The sequence below is a fragment of the Myotis nattereri genome (assembly GCF_964212035.1).
Source record: "Myotis nattereri genome assembly, chromosome: 10".
In the NCBI taxonomy this organism is placed as follows: Eukaryota; Metazoa; Chordata; class Mammalia; order Chiroptera; family Vespertilionidae; genus Myotis; species Myotis nattereri.
The window spans coordinates 61,766,178-61,786,950 of NC_138085.1; the positions used below are offsets into that span (position 1 = coordinate 61,766,178).

The window sequence follows — 20,773 nt, forward strand, 5'->3', positions numbered from 1 at the left end:
TATAGGATTTTGTTATTGAAGGGGACCTTAGAGATCACTATTCCAATCGTCTTTTACAGATGAGGCTATGAAAGGACATTATGTAATTTGCCTGTGGCCACATTGCTAGATGCTAATATTTTGGTTTGAGGATGTTTTAAAAGTAGCCTCGCTTAAGACACACCAAAGGGACCATGTAAGAGTTTCTGCTTCAGATTCACTCCTTCAAAATAGTCATCTAAAGGTGATGATTATGTATATTATTTTTTCCTAAGCCCGTAAAGAGCCTGCCAATGTATGGATAGACAAAATCCTACATATGTTTGCATACTTATTTTAAAGGGTTTATTTGAGTACTAGAAATGAGATAAAATAGTTGAAAGCACCTAGGACATTGCCTGACATGTAGCAGACACTCCGAAAATGTTCTTACCTGCAATCCCTTTTTCCTTCTTTGGGTTTTAACATGGGTATTGGAATCTTTCAGAAATGTAGCATATTGTTGTCAAAGGGAAGTTCATAAAATTGTTCACATTTGAAAGTGTTTACTTTAAAATTATCATCAGTGTATGTTGAGCACTCACTCGACTCACAGGCTGGTTAGTTTTTACCAGATTTTCATGTCTTTTCAGAAATCGTCACCTGTAAAGTCAAGTTCTGCCGGTCTAAGAAAGGCTTACTCAGCATCTGATGATTTGTTCGGCCAGTCTGGGCTAGATTTAGAGTGCCTTGACTGCCAGAATGAGAAATTTGTATTTAATGTGGCAATAGAGAGCTATCATACGTTCTGGAACATTTGGAGGCTAAAAATAAACAAACAAAAAATTTTAAAAATGGAACCAAAAAACCCACACATTTCTTTCTAAACCTTCTCTCTAAAAAGAAGAGGGTAAACTCTCTCTATACCTTTGTATAGTTTCTTAAATTGACCACCCAGCCTGTGTTTGTGAACTGAAAACCGCTCACTGTAAATCTGGAGCCACATGCTCTGCAGGTCAGTGGGGTGAATTTCAACTGAGAATGAAATCACTTCGAGAACTTGGCCTTTGAGACATCACCACAAGGAGACCCAGCACATTGAGGACTGTTTTCTTTTCTGCAAGGAAGGACGTGCTGAGGCCAGGTATTACATTCAACCCCTCTAAAGCATCAGCCACTGCCTGAATGTGTTCATCTCTTAGTGTTTTGTGGTGCCAAAGCAGAAACAATGTGAGGGCTTTGCTGTTGAGAAGAATGTGCAGCCCTTTCACTCAGTCTGCACAAGCTGCAGCCTTCGCTCCCGCCCTGCCCTCAGCTTGTCTCAGCCCCAGAGCCCTGCGGGCAGACCCAGAATGCTTTCCCAGTGGCCCTGGGGGAGACCAATCAACCAGTATGTGGCTTGTTGATCCAGGGGCAGAGAGAAAACCCACAGATGGACAGGGAGGGAAACTCATGCCAAAATTTCAAACTAAACCTAGTGGTTATTTTCATCGCTGAGGAAGTTTTATACTGTTTATGCTAGATATTTGTATCCTTGCACTTTATAATACTCCATTCTATTTGGGATAAAGACTGAAAGTAATAATTTCCTTTTAACCTCTAGGGTTTCCAAAGTCTTCGTAGTTATGATGCTATAAAGCAGTGGTTCTCAACCTTCTGGCCTTTTAAATACAGTTCCTCATGTTGTGATCCAACCATAAAATTATTTTTGTTGCTACTTCATAACTGTAATGTTGGTACTGTAATGAATCGTAATGTAAATATCTGATATGCAGGATGGTCTTAGGCGACCCCTGTGAAAGAGTCATTCGACCGCCAAAGGGGTCGCGACCCACAGGTTGAGAACCGCTGCTATAAAGCCTTTTTCATGGTTTTCTGAGTCAGGAAAGAATCATTGTTAAGGTATACCATATTTCAGTGCTCTAGAGGGGAAGACAACATTCTTTCCAGCTGTCTAGACTATTAGGTTGGAATCTGAAAAATTTAGTTTCAAATTGTATTTGTTGTTGTATAAGCAAAATATAATAAAAGAATGAAATGCAATTTCATATGAAATATATCTTTCATATTTCATTTCTGTATTTTGATAGCAAGTACTAATAACCAGGGTTAGCATCTAGAAATCATGCATCCTTTTATTTATTTGACATGTTCGTAATTCTAAGTAATTAAAGAGCATTATTCAAAGGTCTTTTAAAATACATATATTTATTTTATTTATTTCAGAGAGGAAGGGAGAGCGAGAGAGATAGAAAAGTCAATGATGAGAGAGAATCATTGATCGGCTGCCTCCTGCACGCCCCCCACTAGGGATCAAGCCTACAACCCGGGCATGTGCCCTTGACGGGAATCAAACCTGGGACCGTTCAGTCCACAGGCTGACGATCTATCCACTGAGCCAAACCAGCAAGGGCAATTCAAAGACCTTTTTAAAGTAAGTTCCGTCCTGAATACTTTCCCCTGTCCCTGTTGGAAAATTCCCTTGCTTTTTTTTCGTAACACTAAAAGAAATGGTATGAATGCAAGTGTCCATTGCACCCATGACCCGATGTCCTTGCCATATACGTGGCCAAGTGCTGTGTGCAGGTCTTACAGGGACAAGTGGAGGGATGTCAAAGTGATGGAGGCTGATTCCCAGCTCTTGGCAGCTGACGTTTTCACCACTTTGGGACGAACAGCCTGTGGCTAGTCAGTCTGGATGGAGCCTTGGTGACTTGGAGGCATCTTCTATGGATTAGACTCTGGTTGGACTGTCTCAGGTGGTTCCACACTGCAGTTTTCAGATGTTCTCTTGTGGCTTATTATTGTTGGCTTTTCATCATAAAAATATTTTGTAAAAAGATTTTAACGTGTTGCTTGGAGTTGAATTGCAAAGAGCAGTTACTGCTTTGAGCTGCCCAGTACATAGACATTTAAACTAAACATTCTACTTGTCGATCCATATATATTTTTTTTGTCCATGAAAGCTGGAAATATGCAGTTTTTAGCTTAGCCACTGTCGACTGCTCTTATTTCCCCCTCACTACCCAAACCAAGGGTTTTAAAAAATCAGACTTCAAAAGTCCTGAACCTATTACCCTTCCAAGAAATATATTTGAATAAAGAAATCCATGAGCTATGCAGAGAGCAAGATTACAGTAAATGCAACTTTTAAGTGTTAGTGGTTTGAGTTGCAGGAAAAGGAACACGTAGTTCAGGTGGTGGTAGGTCCACTGATGAACTGAAAATTGGTATAGGAAGGACAAGTAGAGAATCTGGCAACTTTGACGGGCACTGAGCTCACCTGAGAATGTGGAAGATGGACTTCAGGAATGCCACATTTGTAACAAAAACATATTTAATCGTCTCAGGACACACTGAAATGTCTGCTTTTTCAAATTCACTAGTACAAACTTATTTTTTTTAGCGGTTTCTCTCTTTGATGCATGCACACATACCCACACATACATATGTTTCCTGAAGGCAAGATTTGAAACTAGGAACAACATACAATGAAAAGAAAAAAGAAATCTTTGGTGAAACAGCATTAGAATTGGCAGAAAATAGGATGTGGGCCCTGGACCTGAAGAATAAAGGCAGAGGGTCTCACACTCAATTGGCCCCAGAGAAACTCAATCTTCTTTCTCTCCTTTCCAGCTCTGTTGGTGGGGAGGGGAAGAGTAGGCTTTTGTGAGTTCCTGAAGCCTGTTGGTACATCAAGGCTCTGTGTCCTCGGCCAGTTATTGAGATAGCGAACACTAGAGAATTTATACATGTTGTTAAAGCTTTAAGTTTAAGTTATTCCACCTACCAGATTCAATAATAGCTGTGATGTATTGATCACTAACTCATAGGTGTTATGTTTTATATGTGTTATCTCTTGTAAGCATCATAACAGCCCTATGAGATCACTACTCTTCCCCATTTTATAGAAGATTAAAACTTGGGAGTTTCACTGACCTGTCCAAGGTCAGATGCTAGTAAGTGACAGGACTTGGATGTAAAGTGAGGTCTGCAGAATTCCAGAACATGTGCTCCTGTCCTATGTGCTATATTACTCAGAAGTATATAGACCCTGTTTCTGCTCTCAAGATTTGATTGATCCAGCATGCCTGAAGGGTACTGTGGGGAAGGCAAATGAGACGTGTTCCCTGCTCTGACAGATCTAAATATGCAGTCGCAGGGACAGGGATGGGAAAGAAAGTGATTGATTCTCACCAGAGGGGGTGCAGTAAGATTTTCCCGAAGAAGTGATACCTGAGCAGAGTTCAAAGGATGAAGAGGAGTTCCAAAACGTACAAGGGTGAAAGGACATTCATTCCAGCGAGAGCGAACTACAATGTGCACGGCACTAAGGATGAAATAATAGTGTGGCAAAACATATATAGAAAGATTTTTTATCTTAATAGTATAACCTGAGGCCCAGCCACTCCTGCTAACACAGCCTTCAGAGATACCCTGCAAGGTAAAGTTGTTTCAACTTTTAAGATTGTCCTTCCCCATGAGCAGACAGGCTTGCTATGTGAGAAGCAGACCGTAATGGCAGGGCGTTCGTGAGTAAATTCAGTCAGGGGCTTGAGTGTAGGTCAGACAGCTTCTTCCAATTCAGGCCAGCTCCCAAGATGCTAACCCCTTGGTCACGTAGGGGCATCTAGAGAACGCAGATGATCATTTTCATTAGCAGCAGAAGTTGGAGGCTTCTGTTTTGTGGGAGGTACAGCTTGACCTCTGCAAAGTGAGGCTCGGGACTGGAACTGGGTCTGGGAATGTAGAGGAAGTGGGGGAACATGGCTTATGTCAGTGAGGGAGGGTGGAGGGAGTTATTGGCTGGATCCTGAAACCATTCTGAGACTTTTCTGAAGACAGTCACTCGGGGGTGACTTACTCAAGGCCCCCAACTCTTACAGAGTCCACCCAGTTCAAAAATACTTCCCCACATTGCTTAGAAGTGATCCCTCAGCCGTCCTGCCTTGTTGTGAGGATTAAATGATGTATTACATGCAAAGCTGTTAATACTAAGTCTGGCCCCTGTTGGTGCTCAGTAAATACTGTTTATTATCAGCACCATCTTATTGTTCTGTTTCACAATCTACCAATAAGAGATGGGTTCATTCCAGAAGTCGTTCACACCTCAGGGTGATTAGGTTGAACAGGTTACTCAGGAAACAGTTTGTTTTTCTAAGGCTCTGAGGATTTTGAGGCAACTGCATTATGAATTCTTAGACTGAACTTTGCAGGTGGACAGACTCTAATTAGAAAGCAGGACCTGCCACTTGCTAGTTTTATGTTGGGAACCTCACTTCCCTCATCTTAAAATAGGATGATGATAATGACCTTGTAGTGAAGATTAGCAAAGTGAAATAGTCTAAAGTAGGTAAGCAGCCCTGGCACACACTTAGTAAGCCTCGCTTCCCTTCCTTCTGACTACATGCACTGAGGAGCAGTTTGGGTTCATGTAGAAAAAGGCACAGGCCTGGGAAGAACACCCCATTCTCACCAAACCCAAGTATTCTTTCTGCCTGACCCCACTTAGTCACAGCTGCACCGGGGTCTCCCAGCCCGCCCACCCTCCTCTCTTGGTCCCTCCTCAGTTCTACAGCTCCTGTGTTTACTTCGCATGGCCCTGCACAGCCCTGGCTGATCGACTGCATCGTCTCCCCTACCTGTAGGTTCCCTGCGGCTGGGCAGCGATTTCTCTCTCTGAATCTCTTGTGTTTAACCCAGTGCATGTTGTGCTGGGCCCTCAGTAGATGTCTCCATGCCCAACCTACAGGTATGGGTGAGAGAGCCAGTGTTGGGGATGTCTGCCCACTTACTTGTGAAACCTTTCAGGAAAACTGGAACAGATTCTCAGCGCAAATACAAGAGGGAAATACCTAGAAAAAAACCTTTAGCCATCACTCTGTGAAACTGAACGGAGTGGGGAGATGATTTCAGAAGAGTGGTCTTTCCCTGCTTAGAATACTACCTTCTAAACTCTTGGGGATCTTCAGGTTCCTGAAGTCCAAAGGTGTCCCTCGGATGCTATGGAGGACCTGGTTTTCAGGCCTAGGGCACAGCCAGAGCTACTGAGGAAAATGTTTTCAAACAATAGTAAAAGCAGAAAGGGCCTTCAAGATTCCAAGTCCACTTTCTTTATTTTTTTAAAATATATTTTTATTGATTTCAGAGAGGAAGGGAGAGGGGAGAGAGCGATAGATACATCAATAATGAGAGAGAATAATTGATCAGCTGCCTCCTGCATGCCCCACACTAGGGATTGAGCCCACAACCCGGGCATGTGCCCTGACCGGGATTCAAACCGTGACCTCCAGGTTCATAGGTCGATGCTCAACAACTGAGCCATGCCTGCCAGGCATTTTTTTCTTTATTTTCCAGAAGAAATTGAGAATGGGAGAAATAGAGGCTCTTCCACTTCTTTTCAGAAGGGCTTGAGACTCCTCCTCCTCACTTTCATTGGAGGAAAAAAACAAAAAACTTCCTTGCCTTTGAGTCATGAGTTTGCTGTCTTCTCTTAGACCCATGAGGATGTTCACTTCATCAGGTATACAAATGTCTATTCACTATGTTGTCTATCTGAAACTAATATACTATTGTATGTTAACGGTAATTGACTAATAATTTTTTTTGAAACGGTGCGGCATTCACACCACAGTCTCAGTTCTCCTGTTGGGGCCACTTTCGAGGCCTGCGGTTTCTGGCTCTGCTGATCCTGTGCTGGACAGAGGCACAGCACACTACAAAAACTTTCCATTTCCAAAACACCTTTCTTCTTGGGATGTTCTCAGTGATCACATCTGAGCACTGGTTACAGATTATTGCCACCGCTCTCAGCTCATCTGAGACCCAGAGAAATTGCTATAACTTGTCCGAGTCACAAAACTCAGTGCTCACAGCAGGCTCAATCCATTTTAGCTCTCATTTTCTGTCCTTGGAGCCTCTGGCTTCTATGTTCTTGAAGAGCATCTCTGCCTGGTTTGGGCACATTTCCTGAATCAAACTGGAAGACTCTGCCCAGGAGAAAAATAGAGTTTAGCTTCAGATATATTTCACTTGGGTTAAAAAGACAGTGTTTATCCCCTCACACTCTGGGCCACATATATCTGGAGAAACGCTAAATCCCGTCAGACCCCTCTCCCTGCTTCTAATAGCTGACAAAACAGTAACCTGGAAATGGTTTTTTTGCCGTGTGTGTGTGTGTGTGTGTGTGTGTGTGTTATGATCTACCCTTCCATTTAAACAATTTGCAATAGAGAGGAGTTTGAAGTTACATTTAATCATTGCTTTATAATGAATGTTACTTAATTAAATACTACTTTTAAAATAGGCTTCTTCTCTTTTTCTGTAATTGCATTACTTTTTTGTGGGGAGGTTTTGTTTTGCTCTTTAACCTGATTGTGTGCATTTGGAAAGTACCCTAGAACAGGGTATCCGAAAGCAGAAAATGTTGGCTCTTTTCCCACTTTCCATTCTTTCTTCTGTATGGTTGCCAGATTCCTTTGGGAAATCATCATTTGTAAAAGGTCAGGAGTAAAAGGAGGGGCATTCTTTAGTGTACAGTTACTACTAATTAGAAACTAAACATCTGTAACCATGTCAGAGTTATTTGTATTTAAAAAGAAACATTTATACACAAGAGTCCTTTCGGTAACATAAAACACACTATAAGCAAAATGTGTGTATTGGAGGAGTGGGGGGACGGGCAGAAGAGAAAGCTTAGGACAAATGACTGTGCTGAGTGAGGTCATTTGCTAATTAAATCTCAAAGCATTTTCAGAGTATTTTCTTTTCTCTGTCAAATGAAGTTTTCTTACTCACCCTCCTAGCCTCCCTTGGGCCAAAGCAAACATTTTACTGCATTTGCCAATTACAGATTAAACATTTAATCATTTTAGGGTTGGCAGAACCTAGTCAAGACCATTGGGAAATCTTTAGCTACCTACTGTAACCTTAGCCTTCACTGTCTTCCCGTAATATGATGTAAGGGGAGCTCTTCCACCTGAAAGTGTGGGCTGATTGACCTATCTCACGGACCTACACTTTTAGCGGGGAGAGGTGGCAGTGTTTTGACTTATCTGACATCTCTTTCTCTCCTTTCCCTACCTCCTCCTCCTACCTTACTTCCCATGATGAAATTCTGCTTAGATCAGTCGTTTTATATAGAAATTGTAACTGTACTTTTATTGTCTTATTGAGATAAATGTCGGTGATAGGTGTTAGAAGCATTTCAGTCATAGGCCTTTGTTCCTCTACATGCTAAGCCTAAACGGCCACCTGGGCCTAATGGCTCTGATTTTACCAGGAATTCCTTCTTGGAATACAGATCAACTTTGAGAAAAACAAAAACAAACAAACCAAACAAGAGCCCATCTCTTTGTCCTGCTCTCCTCTGCCATCCTTGTCTTGGTATTTGAGACATTTCTTGATTCTAAGTTGAGTTATTTTTTTAATTGGATGAACGATCATGAAGTCTTGAGCATTCTAGTCAAGAACTTCTCTAGGCTAGGACTTATATTGGGCTTTCCTCTCAAATAATATTGTGTCTGGGAGGCTCTCGAGTGCATAGTTTCAGCAAAATGGTTGTGGACTCTCAGGTTCTGAGTGTTTACAAAGTCAAGAGGCCCTTAGATGATGGCCTGCCTTTCCAATGACTTTTGTAGACTCTCAAAATACCACTTGTCCATGACTTTTACTTATTTAGGAGCTGGTGGTTTCTATTCAAGCTCTTTGGGGTGTGAGTTAGCCCAGAGGCAAGGATTTGGTGACTTGAGGATCCACTTTTGTTCTCCTGGCAAGTTCAGATCATATAGTCTGCCATTTGGCACTCCCTAGTCTAAGGTGACCCACTTCTCATTTAAGAGTCTCTGCTTAAATCAGACACATCTACCTATACTTTGAGCATCTACCCTTGCTTTCCACTGTACCTGGTGGAACAATTGCCTGGCTTCTTTTAGTATGCTTAAATTATGCTGGGTTTTCTAAGTTACATTTTCATCAGAACCACAACCCACAATTTTATCCTCTTGTAGCCATAATGTCAAGACTACTTGCTTATCATTTTTCCAGTACTGTCTTGTGCTTTTGATTGTCTTTTCAAATGTACTTCTAATCTTGCCAACCAGAGTATAGGCTCCTCAAAGACAACAGTGTCATTCTCGTGGCACTTATCATGGTGCTTTTGTTTGCTTGCTGAGGAGTAAGCCATTTTTGCCTATTGTCTTATTCCCAAAGCCTATCTGCATTTATCCCTGTGATAGAATCATAGATGTTAATGATATTTATAAGAAAAGCAAAGTTGCCTATAGAACTAACACACACACACACACACACACACACACACACACAATCATTTGGAATAACAGAAATATAAAAAACCCCCACCATCTTTTGGAATAAAGAGCAATTCCATTATCCCCTCACCTTCACTATCCCAGCCAGAGCTAGGTAGGTCAGCACATACAAAGGAATGGATGTGAAAGTGAGTATTGAATGGTCTTGTGTTTTTATTTCTTTCCAGATGTGGTAACTCACCTGTCTACCGCTCTCGTGAAATGGCAGCTCGTGCCTTGGTTCCATTTGTTATGAGAGACGAAATCCCCGCTACTGTCCGAACTCTGTTGGCCAAACTTCCCAATTGCACTGACCAGTGTTTCCGGCAAAACCATATTCATGGGACGCTTCTCCAGGTAAGTAAAGCTGCTTTGTGTGACTTCTGTCAAATGCCGCAGGATGAACTTTGGTTTCTCATATAGTGTTAGCAGGTGAAGATTTATTGCACAAACTTTTAACTTTATCCATAGAATTTTTTCTATTGCTGAAAGAACAAGGATTTCCTAGGTGTATTTTTTTATTATTATTACAATCATGAATACAGTGTCACACTGTAATTCTGCCAGGTCATCTCTTGCATTAAATCCTGTTTTCTACAGTATGCTTTCCCATTTGCACTTACCTCTCTGAACCAGATAAAATTGTGTCTTTTCCACAAGTATGCCTGCGGAACATTCTAAGCTGCTCCTTGTTCAGGGTGAAATTGTGAGCATTCTTTGAAAGAGAGATTGACCCAAGAAGTGCAAGGAGAGTTGTACATGGAAATATTAGACCCTGCTTTCCTATCTTTTCCATGCTACAAAGGAGACTTCTATTTTTAATTAATAGACTTCTTATGGAAACTTCTTAAACCCTAACTATAAACTTGGGGACAGGTGGTATTGGTGAGGAGATCTGATGTTCACGTGTCTGCTGTGGTCACTCACCATTGCTGGGAGTGGGATTTAAATATTAGGTCATGTTTCTGATTTGTGAGCAGAGTTGAGAGATGGCCTTGAGATTCCAGTGTATCTTATAAGCCAGAGGTCTACACTGCTGACATGTGAGGTCAATGGCATGGGATTCTGGAGCCAGGCTGTCTGAGTATAAATCTCAAATCTAGTGCACTATCCGCACATCTGTGTCTTTGTTTTTGAGATGAGGATAATAGTAGTGTTTACCTCATAGGGATTTGGTGAAGACTAAATGAATTAATATATATAAAGTGATTAGAATTCTTAGCATAGTACCTGGTACATATTAAGAAATAGAGATATAGATAGTTATTATTGTTATTATCATTAATGAGCCTGTACTATAATGAAAACTAATATTTTCAGTAACTGATTCTCTCTAGGTGAGAATGCAAGAAAAACCTATCTTCTTGCCTTCCTTCCTTAGTTGTTTGATATATTTCAACAGTATTCACTGAATGCCTCTTACAGACTACTATGTCACAGTCAAAACAGTTCCTGCATTAAAGCAGTCAAGGCCAAGAGAAGACCAAGAAATGGGCAACCATAATGTCCTGTGCTAAATACGAGGGGAGCACATAGTCGGGCCACTTGACTGGTCTTGGGGAAGTCAGGGAAGGCTTCCCCGAGAAAGTGGCATCTACTAGTAAGCACAGAACAGAAGTTAGTCAAGTGAAGGGGGGAAAAGAGTCTCCCATGCAGACAGAACAACTTGTAGAAAGGCTCAGGGTGGGTGAGAAGTCAGCCCATCTGAGAATTGCAAGTTTGGGTGAGACTGAAGTTCTAGGTTGGCAGATCTCAAACTGCTCTCAGGACTTCTTTAACCTCTTAAAAGTTACTGAGGCTACCAAAGAGCTTTTTTCTATCAATATTTAATTAGAAACTAAAACAGAAAATCTTAAAACACAAGATCTTACAAGTACACATTCCATTAGTCATTAGAGTGATGTCATCATCACATACCTGTAGCCTCTGGCAAACTCCACTATACACTTGTGAAAGAATGAGAATAAAAGAGGAAAGCAATGTCTTAGTATCAATTTGGAAAATGTTCAATCTTGCAGACCTCCTGAAAAGAATGTATGACCCCCGAGGCTCCCAGATCAGATTCTCTGGTCCATGTTACGTACATTGTGGACTTTGGTGCTTTCTTCAGTATAAACTCCTACGCACTCATCTTTCTTGGTTTTCACTATATCCTTGTGAGGAAGAGAGGAGCAGAAGTTATTACCTTGGCTTTAAAGATGGGACTCTGAGGCCCATACAAGTTAGATCTCTTGATGCTATCAGATTGCTGCTGCTTTGAAGGGAAGGGGCTGGCAATAATGAGTAATGCAGAACAGGCTTCTCAGAGATCCTGCAATTGTGCAGCTGAGTTACAAGGAATGCTCAGATTGTTAAGGGGAATTATTCATCAGATTTTCTTTATTGAAGATCCCCTCTTGGCTGAACTTTGTCAGAAGAGGTGGGGTTGGAATTGCTTCTTTGGCTCTTTCACCAGTTCCTCAAATGGGCCTCCCGGCCGAGTTTCCCACACACACCACCAGTCTGCCCAGCACCAATACATGGTTTTTTTCTCTGTCTCTGGGCTGCATTTGACATCCTCAGATTTACTTTTTCTGCCACATAAAATATGAAACAGGGAAGATAAAAGCCCTCTGATTCTGGGTGGTTGTGGCTCTTGCTCTTGTTCCTGAGCGCTGGAGGCATGCAGGGCTTGTTGGAAAAAAACAACAGTATGGGTGTTGGGTGTTGGGTATTGTGCTCATGTTTGTCAAACAGATTCCTGTCTTTACCAAGATTGGTTTATACTCTGGTTGAAGAAAGGAAGTCAAAAGCATGTGAAATCTTTTTGTCATGTCCATTCGGGTGTCTCATCTGTGTTATAATAGTTCTGTTTCACCCTGTTGTTCTTTATGGGGAAAGATTATGGGGTTAAGATGTGGGGGGGTCTCTTTTCCTCTTTCCTTTCTACAGCTTATGGATTCCTTCTCCACATAAAGCCACCTTTGGAATCAGTAAAAGGCCTGCACCTGGAAAAGTGATGTTAGGGATTGAAAGGAATGATAATCTCCATGGGACTTTCAGAGCCAGCTAAGTAAATATAAAATTGTTTTTGCAAAAGCAGGAAATCATTTAGTAATCAGAAAACAAATTCTTTTACAGAACATTTTCTTGAATTATACATTTTTACTTCTTTGATAAATGTTTACATAAATATATCAAACCTCAGAAGTATTTTTATAGTATACCTTAAAAACGAGAAATATGCCGATCTCTGAATGTTCTGGGGGCTATGGAAGAAAGATTCAAATGATAGGACATGCAAAAAAAATAAAAACACATGAGATTCATTTCTTAATCATTTTAAAAACCAGAGGTTCCTAATTGTAAGGTTGAAATGGACTGGAAGTAACGCACATCAGAGAAGGTGAGATTATGCAGCAGGTTCGCAAGAGCCAGTGGTAAATGACATTAAAGCTCAATAAAGGCTAGATAAGAGCCATGGACATTACCTCATTTGGGAACAACACTGGCAGGGCCACCCTGTCTTTTAAATAGAATTAACTGTCTGTTTTTGTTGCCAAAATTCTGCATGTTGGGGCCTTAAGATTATTACTAGGTGACTTATCAGTCCCGAGAAATCACACTGGAGTCCAAAAACGTTCTTTTATGTTGAGGAAGAGTTTGGCCAGCAACCACAAGGAAAGATTCATTCTGATTCTTGGGTGCTTAACTCGCCTTTTGGTGTTTCATAAGGAAATATATGCCATTTGAAGTAAAAGTTTGAATTTTGAGGGGTTTTTTCATTTCCTGTCTATTTTGGTTCTTTTTCTAATGGTATAAACACAAAAAGGTGGTCCCTGCTCTTTCTCTAAGTTCTTGTATATGGGTTAGGTACAGTGGGCAGTTGAGGCTATTTAGCTACTGAAAAGCAGAAAAGCCACTTTTGCATTTTATCTGAGCATTCTAGGCAAAGGTATTCTTTTTTTCTTTAGTTAATGCAACTAATCACCACAGTTCTTCACATCCCTTTGCTGGTATTAAGCGTTCTCATTTTCTACCAGCAGAATCTGTTGAACACTTTTCTAAAATTCTTTTATTCTCCCCAAATTTGGAGCCTGATTTCTGCACTTTTAGAATTCTGAGTGGAAAAGGTCCCACTTTCCTGGCTGTGGAGCTGAGCAGCAGAGCTGCATACTTGGGTTGACATGAAATATTAGCCAGGGATGCACTTCAGACAGCCCAGGCCCACGCATTTGGAAAGTTTGCCATAAGAGAAGTAAAAGGAACCTTTTGAGCACCTCCTGCGTTCCACGTGCATTGCATATGTGATTTCGTTAAAGCTCTCAGCAACCAGCAAGGTAGGTGCTATTCCTGCCAGACACACACACACACACACACCTCCCCCAGTCCCCCAGCCCAGGCTCTGACGAGAAAACGCCGATCAGCCTGAGAGACTGACTTGTGTCGAGTCACAGAAGTAGACCAGGGAAGAGATAACATGTTAGACTCTGGAGCTCATTTTCTCTTTAAAACGTGCAGCCTCTCTGATAGTCCATGTGAATCCAACTTTTGATGCTTAGGGAAACCAAACCAAGAATCCGTCTTCACTCTGTTGTCAATTCCTTGTCACTCCATTGGTCTCCTTAAATCTAATTTGATATGATGCTACAACATTGGAAACAAAGTCCATTGGTATTATATGGAGGGACAGAGGAAGTCAGTGAAACCCCCAGCAGCTACAACTGGTAAAAGGCTTTTAAAAGCACTTATTGTGCTCTAGCTGGGTAGCTCAGTTGTTTAAAGCATTGTCCTGACACCCTAAGGTTTTGGGTTTGATCCCCAGTCAGAGCACATACAAGAAGCAACCAATGAATGCATAAATTAAGTGGAACAACAAATCAGTGTTTTTTGCCTGGCTGGTGTGGCTCAGTAGTTGAGCATAGACCTATGAACCAGGAGGTCACATTTGATTCTCGGTCAGGGCACAAGCCCGGTTTGCCAGCTCCATCCCCAGTTGGGGCATGCAGGAGACAAACTATCAATGATTTTTCTCTGATCATTGATGTTTCTATCTCTCTCCTTCTCCCTTCCTCTCGGAAATCAATAAAAATATATTTTAAATCAATGTTTCTCTTTCTCCCTTCTTCTCTCTAAAAAATCAATAAATTTTTTAAATTTATTAAAAAGCACTTACAGCACCTTCCCTCCCTCTGCCCTTCTCTTTCTCATCACTTCTCTTAAGTCACCCATTTAATACTCCTAACTTAGAAATACGGAATCCTGCCTTGGGAGCTAGGTTATAGCCAAGTTCACAGTTGCTATACCTTCTGTCATCTTTAAGGGTTATGACAAAGTCTCTGAAACATGGGCACCTGCAGGAATTATAGATTCTAGGTCTGGGAGCTGATGTAACCATGAAAAAGTAGTGAAGATTGAATTCAATTCAGTAGACACTATAATATGTTTGCCCTGTTCTAACCATGGCTCTCACCTGCCAGTGTGGGGAGTTGTGGGTTAGAAAGCAAATGAGCCAACTAAACCTTCAGAGACCAGGGAGCATATGAGTAACAGAAATGAAGATGAGACAAAATCTAAAGCCACCACACAGGACATCAGGCATAAAAGAACATCAGACTGAAACGAACGTGATTTCCGCATTAGTCTGTAACACCAGTTATACTCTGTAGTAGGGCTAGAGTTAGGGTCTCTTTGGGGGTGGGAGCAGGGGTAATGGGCTGGGAGGGACAGCATTGAGGACACAAACAGAGGCAGATATTGGCATTGCCATTGTGGAAAAGAAAGGAGAAAGCCAGGAAAGGAAGGTAGGCCGATTCGGCCAGCTAGTCATCTAAAGGAGTCACTGGTCAAGAAACAGGGAGGGATAAGACCAGCCATCTTTCACTCTCTGCTATGGAGAGAAGCAGCAGCAAAAGCAAATAGAAAATCAGTGCTAGAGGCAGCCTTAAGTAGGAATTCTATTGCAGTTTTTTAAATAAGGAAAGGAATGTTTTTAGGAAAAAAAAATTTTTAAACAATATTGTTGCAACAGAATTTATGATTATAAGTATAATTTAAAAGAATAATCAATTCCATCTTTTAAAAATATGACCATTTAAGAGAGCACCTTGTGCTTAAAGATTTTCAATATCTTTTTCATATTTCTTAATGTACCAAATTGTGAAACATAAAGTAGAATATTCAAGCTGTCTAGATGTGGAACATAACTTGACAGATCCCATTTGGTGACTTAGGTTGGCCTAGCTCCCTTGTTGTTTCTTTTATACACAGAAAATATAATTTCAGGATGGAAAATAAAAAACAAAAGCCTGGAATTATGCTGATGCTGGAAGTTATAAATAGTCAGTGTGCTCTTTCTCTGAGGTGAGTCATAAAGAAAATGCTGGCTCTTGTGACTAGTGGCTGGACTCACTCTTTAATTCTGAGGACTTGTGTTCGTGTGAAAGAAGAAAAATCCGATTGCTAGGAAGACCCCAGCCCAAAAAGGGCCAAAGCCGAGCTTCTTCAATGCTGCGGCTGTGAATGCACCAAGTATTTGTTGATTCCTTCGGCTCCCAGGGCTTAGGGGGCTGGGGACTTCAGGCAGTTACCTGCAGCTGGGAGTAGCAGCATCTGTTTACCCCAGAGTGCCAAAGAAAGATTATTTTATACGTGTGCTTTGACATGAAAAGAATTGGGAAGCACTGGGCTTTTAAAAAGAACAGAAAGAAAGACTAAACCCTGTTAAACCTTACTTTTTGGCAATTTCTTTTTTTCTGGATATAAGCCTAGAAAAGTCATTTTTAATTAAAAAGCTATATTTGAAGATGAATTAATCCCTTCCTTATAAATATAGAAAGGCTTTTATTGGTTTGTGTTTCTTAGGGAGCGCTTGCCGGGTCGGAGGACAGCTCTTAGCTGCCAGGGCCAGAGCATGGCGGCAGTGCGCCTTCGCTGTCACTGGCCAGGGCCCTCCTGCTGTGCTGTGATTCTCCGAACTCACAGCATCAGTCAGGGTACGTGGGATTTAGAGATTTATCCGTTCATATGTCCCCAGGTTTTTGTATTATTCAGAATTAAAGTAGAGGAAGTAATGGTGAAAAAAATATATGTATATACACACACATACACACATACATACATATTTACACACACCAGTTATTGAATGTGTGTGTGTATTAAGTGCCTATGGAGACTCTTCTGGGATTATTCCCATTATACTGATGAGAAAACTGAGAATGAGAAAAATAGAGATTTGACTAACGTTATGCAAAGAAAAATGGTAAAAAGTGGAGCTGGGATTCAAAGCTTTCAAGTTTGTGCAGTCATCCACTATACTATACTATTTCTGGGGGTGAGGGAAAGAAAATTTTTAGGCAAGAATGACTCTCTGGGGCCTTCGAAATGTGGGGTGAAATGGAAGTTGACATGGTCTGTTTATTTGTTCATTTGACAGATGTTGATTGAGCACCAACATGCCAGGTACTGTTTAGGTGCTTGGAATACGTCAGAGAACAAGAAGGCAGACCCTGGCTCTCATCCCTGCTGTCACAGAGCTTACATTCTGGAGGCAGGGAGACAGGCCGTAGTAAATGATATTATAGTAAATTTATGCTACTTTATTACAATAAGCATAATAAATAAGTAAATTACATTTATTATAAGGTAATAATTGCTGTGGGCAAAGAGAACAAGTAGAGTAGGATAAGGGGAATCAAATTTCATAAGAGAAGGGGCAGGTGGTGGTATTAAACAAGGTGTCAGAATAGTAATTGTTGAAAAAGTAACATTTGAGCAAATCCCACCAAAAGACAAAGGAAAACTTTTTTTTAAATAAAGAGTAAACGTCTTTTCTCCTGAAATTGAGTCGGTTACACGGCTGTATATTTGATACTGCATTTATCCAGGGAGAAGTGCCAACAGAGTCAGCAATAGTGGATAAACAAGGCCAGGAAGGATGTCACTGCTTGGGGAACTTGTGTGCTCAGTATTGTCCCCATGCTAGACGTGGAGGTTACTAGGGATTGTGTGAAGTTCTTTCCCTGCAAAAGCATAGTGAGTCAGTCAGTGGTTCCCGTGAGCTCAGGAAAGTATTCATCACATCACCTCCTCTCCTTTTACCTTAACTGTCTGTACCTGTATATTCTTTTCCTTAGTAGATAGTTACTGAGTGATTAGTAGTGCATAATACTAGGCAGGTACCATGGAGAATACCGAGAAAAGTTAATATGTAACAATCTCTGCCCTCAAGAGATCTGTGAGCTGCAGTGAAAAACAACCTCACCACATTATAAACAAGTACACAGAAATACCTGGCTGTGCTGTGTGCCAGGCAAGTGGCTGAGAACGCACATCTGAGAGGAGAGCAAGAGGCGGCTTCGGGGGACATTGAGTCTTGGGATAAACCTTTTAACTAGTGTTCTGCTGTTGAGACAAAGGACTTGGTGTGAACCGAGGCAGGGAGCGGGGCACGCAGAAGTGTTTGCAGGGGACAATGAGTACACCAGTCTATTGGTTCCAGGAGTGTATCAGGAGCAGATGGGATATGTGATTGGTAAAGTGGGCAAGGGTCAACATGTGCGACCACAAATGCCAGGCCAAGACATTTGGACTCTGCCGGCCTGTGGCCTTCAAATGCAGAGAGCAAGACAATAATGCACAGGGCAGAAAATGTTGGCATGTTATTTCTTTCCTTTCATCCTCTTAACTATTATTTTCTATCTGTTGTATAATGTGCATAGCATATTAATAGAGTAGTATATAATTTCTTAAGTAAGTATGTAAAAGCTGGGAGCATGTGCTCAAAGAGGCCATTCTATGTAGTGAGTAAGAACTAAGGTTGTTTCCTTCTAGATCCTAATTCTGCTATTTGCTAGCTACGGTATTTTGGTCCAGTTGATTTCTGTGCCTCCACTTCTTCCTCTGTAAATGGGAAGGTAAAACTACCTGATAGCTTGATTGTGAGGATGAAATGAATTAATACACGGGTAGTGCTCAGCAAGGTCTCCGCATATAGTAAGTGTTCAGTGAGTGTTAGTTGCTATTGTTACTACTTGGTGCTGCAGCTACCAATGCCATTACCACCTCCCCTGATACTGGTTTGTGATCCAAAATGCGAAGTCCAGTGATACAGGTGGTGAATGAAAGACTTTGAGCTAAAGGAGGCTGTGTCTTCAAAAAATTAATGAACATTGAAATGATACTGTAAAAATTGTGAGGATTCCTATTGATGTGTGAGTGTGTGCATAAAAGAGAAATAAGTCAATTTTCAGCAGTTTTAACTTTGTATGTGAACATGCTCCACAAAAGATCCTCTGCCCAGTGTTCTCTACCTTCCTGTAGATTATATGAAAGATCATAAGAGCTGAGATTAGTTCTGATTTTTAAGGGTTGAGTTCCTGCCTACTGGGTTGTTATTCCTTGCACCTGTTTTGTTTTGAATTACACTCCCTCCCTCAGACCCCATCAGAAACCTGATGAATCAAGAAGGGAACACTGTCACACTGTCCCAGACAAAGGAGTCTTTTAGCATTCGAAGGGGGGATCTGAAGTTCATAAACTGAAAGGGAGATATAGGATCCTCCTAAATAGATTAATCTAGCACTTTTCCAAGTTCATTTTTCATCTTGGAAGACCTGCTTTCCACCCCCTCCTAGCCTAATTGTTTGATACTTTTTATGACTGAAGATAATTCTGAGTGTACTTTCAAAACACAGCAGAACAAAACATCACGCTGTGGACACACTGGCGGGCTCCTGTTGTTTCCCAGAATTCTTATAAAATATCTGATGGTATGTGGTCCTGTTACGTGATGCACTTTGTTTGGTGGGTCTCCAGCGCATGCAAACAGCACTGTTTGTTGTGTGTTTTTGGACATGCCAAACTAACAGGAAAAGAGCAATACTTCCTTGTTTTTATTTGTTTTATTGGGAAGCATTTTTGAGGTTCCATAGCATGTATATGTGTTGCATAGCCCTTGGATTTATTTAGAGCACCCCACATATTTCAGTGACCGAGGTCTCGTTGGCTGTTTAAAAGCACTGTGGTTGAGTATAGCCAGATAATTTGGCAGCCACCCAGAGGCCTGAAGGAAAATCAGCCCGTGGGCCTAAAGTAAAGTTTAAATAAGTAATAAAACTTTCTATTTTAAACCGTATTATTGTTTGTGACATTCGCATATTTCTCTGTACTGTACATCTCTAGCCCCTCCACTCTGCCCTTCCATGGCAGTGGTCTATTCTTTGTTATGGGGACTGTATTGTGCATTGTAATATGTTTGGTAGCAGCTCTCCAACAGATGCTAGTACCCACTCTCAGCTGTGACATCAAAAATGTTTCCAGATATTTCCCCATATCCCCTGGGAGGCCGAATCACCCCAGGTTGAGAACCTTTGTTCCAGGGTGTCTATGGATTTTCTCCATGATCCTGTGTAGACAAGATGTGATGCAGCTCTTTTAAATACCAGTGACCATGAAAGAAACCATTCTTGACCCATGAACAAATTCTACAGACTGCAGTGAGTTATGCATAGGAATAAGGAAATAGGAGGGGAATACATCATTCAGGCTGGGAATCTCAAAAGAATCATTCTCCTCCTCTTGTTCCTCCTCTTTCTCCTCCGCCTCTTCCTCCTTCCTCTCCTCCCTTTCTCCTTCTTTTTCTTTGTTCTCCTCCTCCACCCCTTTTTTCCCTCTCCTCTCCCCCTTACTCATCTGTTGAGATGATCATATGATTTTTATCTTCCATTTTATTAATGTAATATATTACATTTATTAATTTACATTTGTTAACCCATTCTTGCATCCCAGGTGTAAATTCCACTTGATCATCGTATATGATCTTTTTAATGTTCTGTTCAATTTGCTTTCCTAGTATTTTGTTGAATATTTTTACATCTATACTCATCAGGGATATCAGCCTGTAGTTTTCTTTCCTTGTAGGGTCCTTATCTGGCTTTGGATAATACTGGCCTCATAAAATGAGTTGGAGAGTGTTCCCTGCTCTTCAGTTCTTTTTGGGAAAGTTTGAGAAGGATTGACAGTAATTCTCCCTTAAATGTTTGATAGAATTTACCAGTAAATTCAACTGCCCTGGGCTTTTCTTTTGGGGAGGTCTTTGATTACTTACTCAGCCTTCTTACTCATTATTGATCTGTTTGGTTTTTCTATTTCTTCCTGAATCAGTCTTGATCGGTGTCTAGACATGTTTCCAGGAATGTATCCATTCCTTCTAGGTTGTCCAGTTTGTTGGCATACAGTCACTTATATAAATGCCTTTCTTATTCTTCTTTTCCTTGTTTATTTCTGTGCTCCAGTGGACATTCAGATAATAATGCATTTATTCAACAAAATTACATATGTGTCCAGCTCCTAGAGTAGTGCTGACCATTCTGACTCCCTGGGCCCCCTCTACCCACCCATCGTCTCATAGCCTATCCTCTGCTTTTAGATGATTAGATTTCATCTTTGTTCTCGAGTGTCATCTGTGATGCTTTTCCCAATTAGTAGTTCTGTTGTAATATAATAATGTTTGAGAAGAAAGGCTCTAG

The 20,773-nt window shown here is 41.1% G+C and overlaps 1 protein-coding gene and 1 pseudogene across 2 annotated transcripts in view; both read left to right on the plus strand.

The window, feature by feature from the left end:
• Positions 1-20,773, plus strand: part of LOC308525747 (ferritin light chain-like) — a 1,112,779-nt pseudogene that overhangs the window by 751,857 nt on the left and 340,149 nt on the right. The gene's annotated exons all lie outside the window — the stretch shown is intronic.
• THADA (THADA armadillo repeat containing) overlaps positions 1-20,773 on the plus strand; it is a 304,865-nt gene that overhangs the window by 153,981 nt on the left and 130,111 nt on the right. Inside the window, exon 29 of the mRNA XM_081101482.1 lies at positions 9,455-9,623. Coding sequence (XP_080957608.1) covers positions 9,455-9,623 — 169 coding nt within the window. The remainder of the gene's footprint in view (positions 1-9,454; positions 9,624-20,773) is intronic.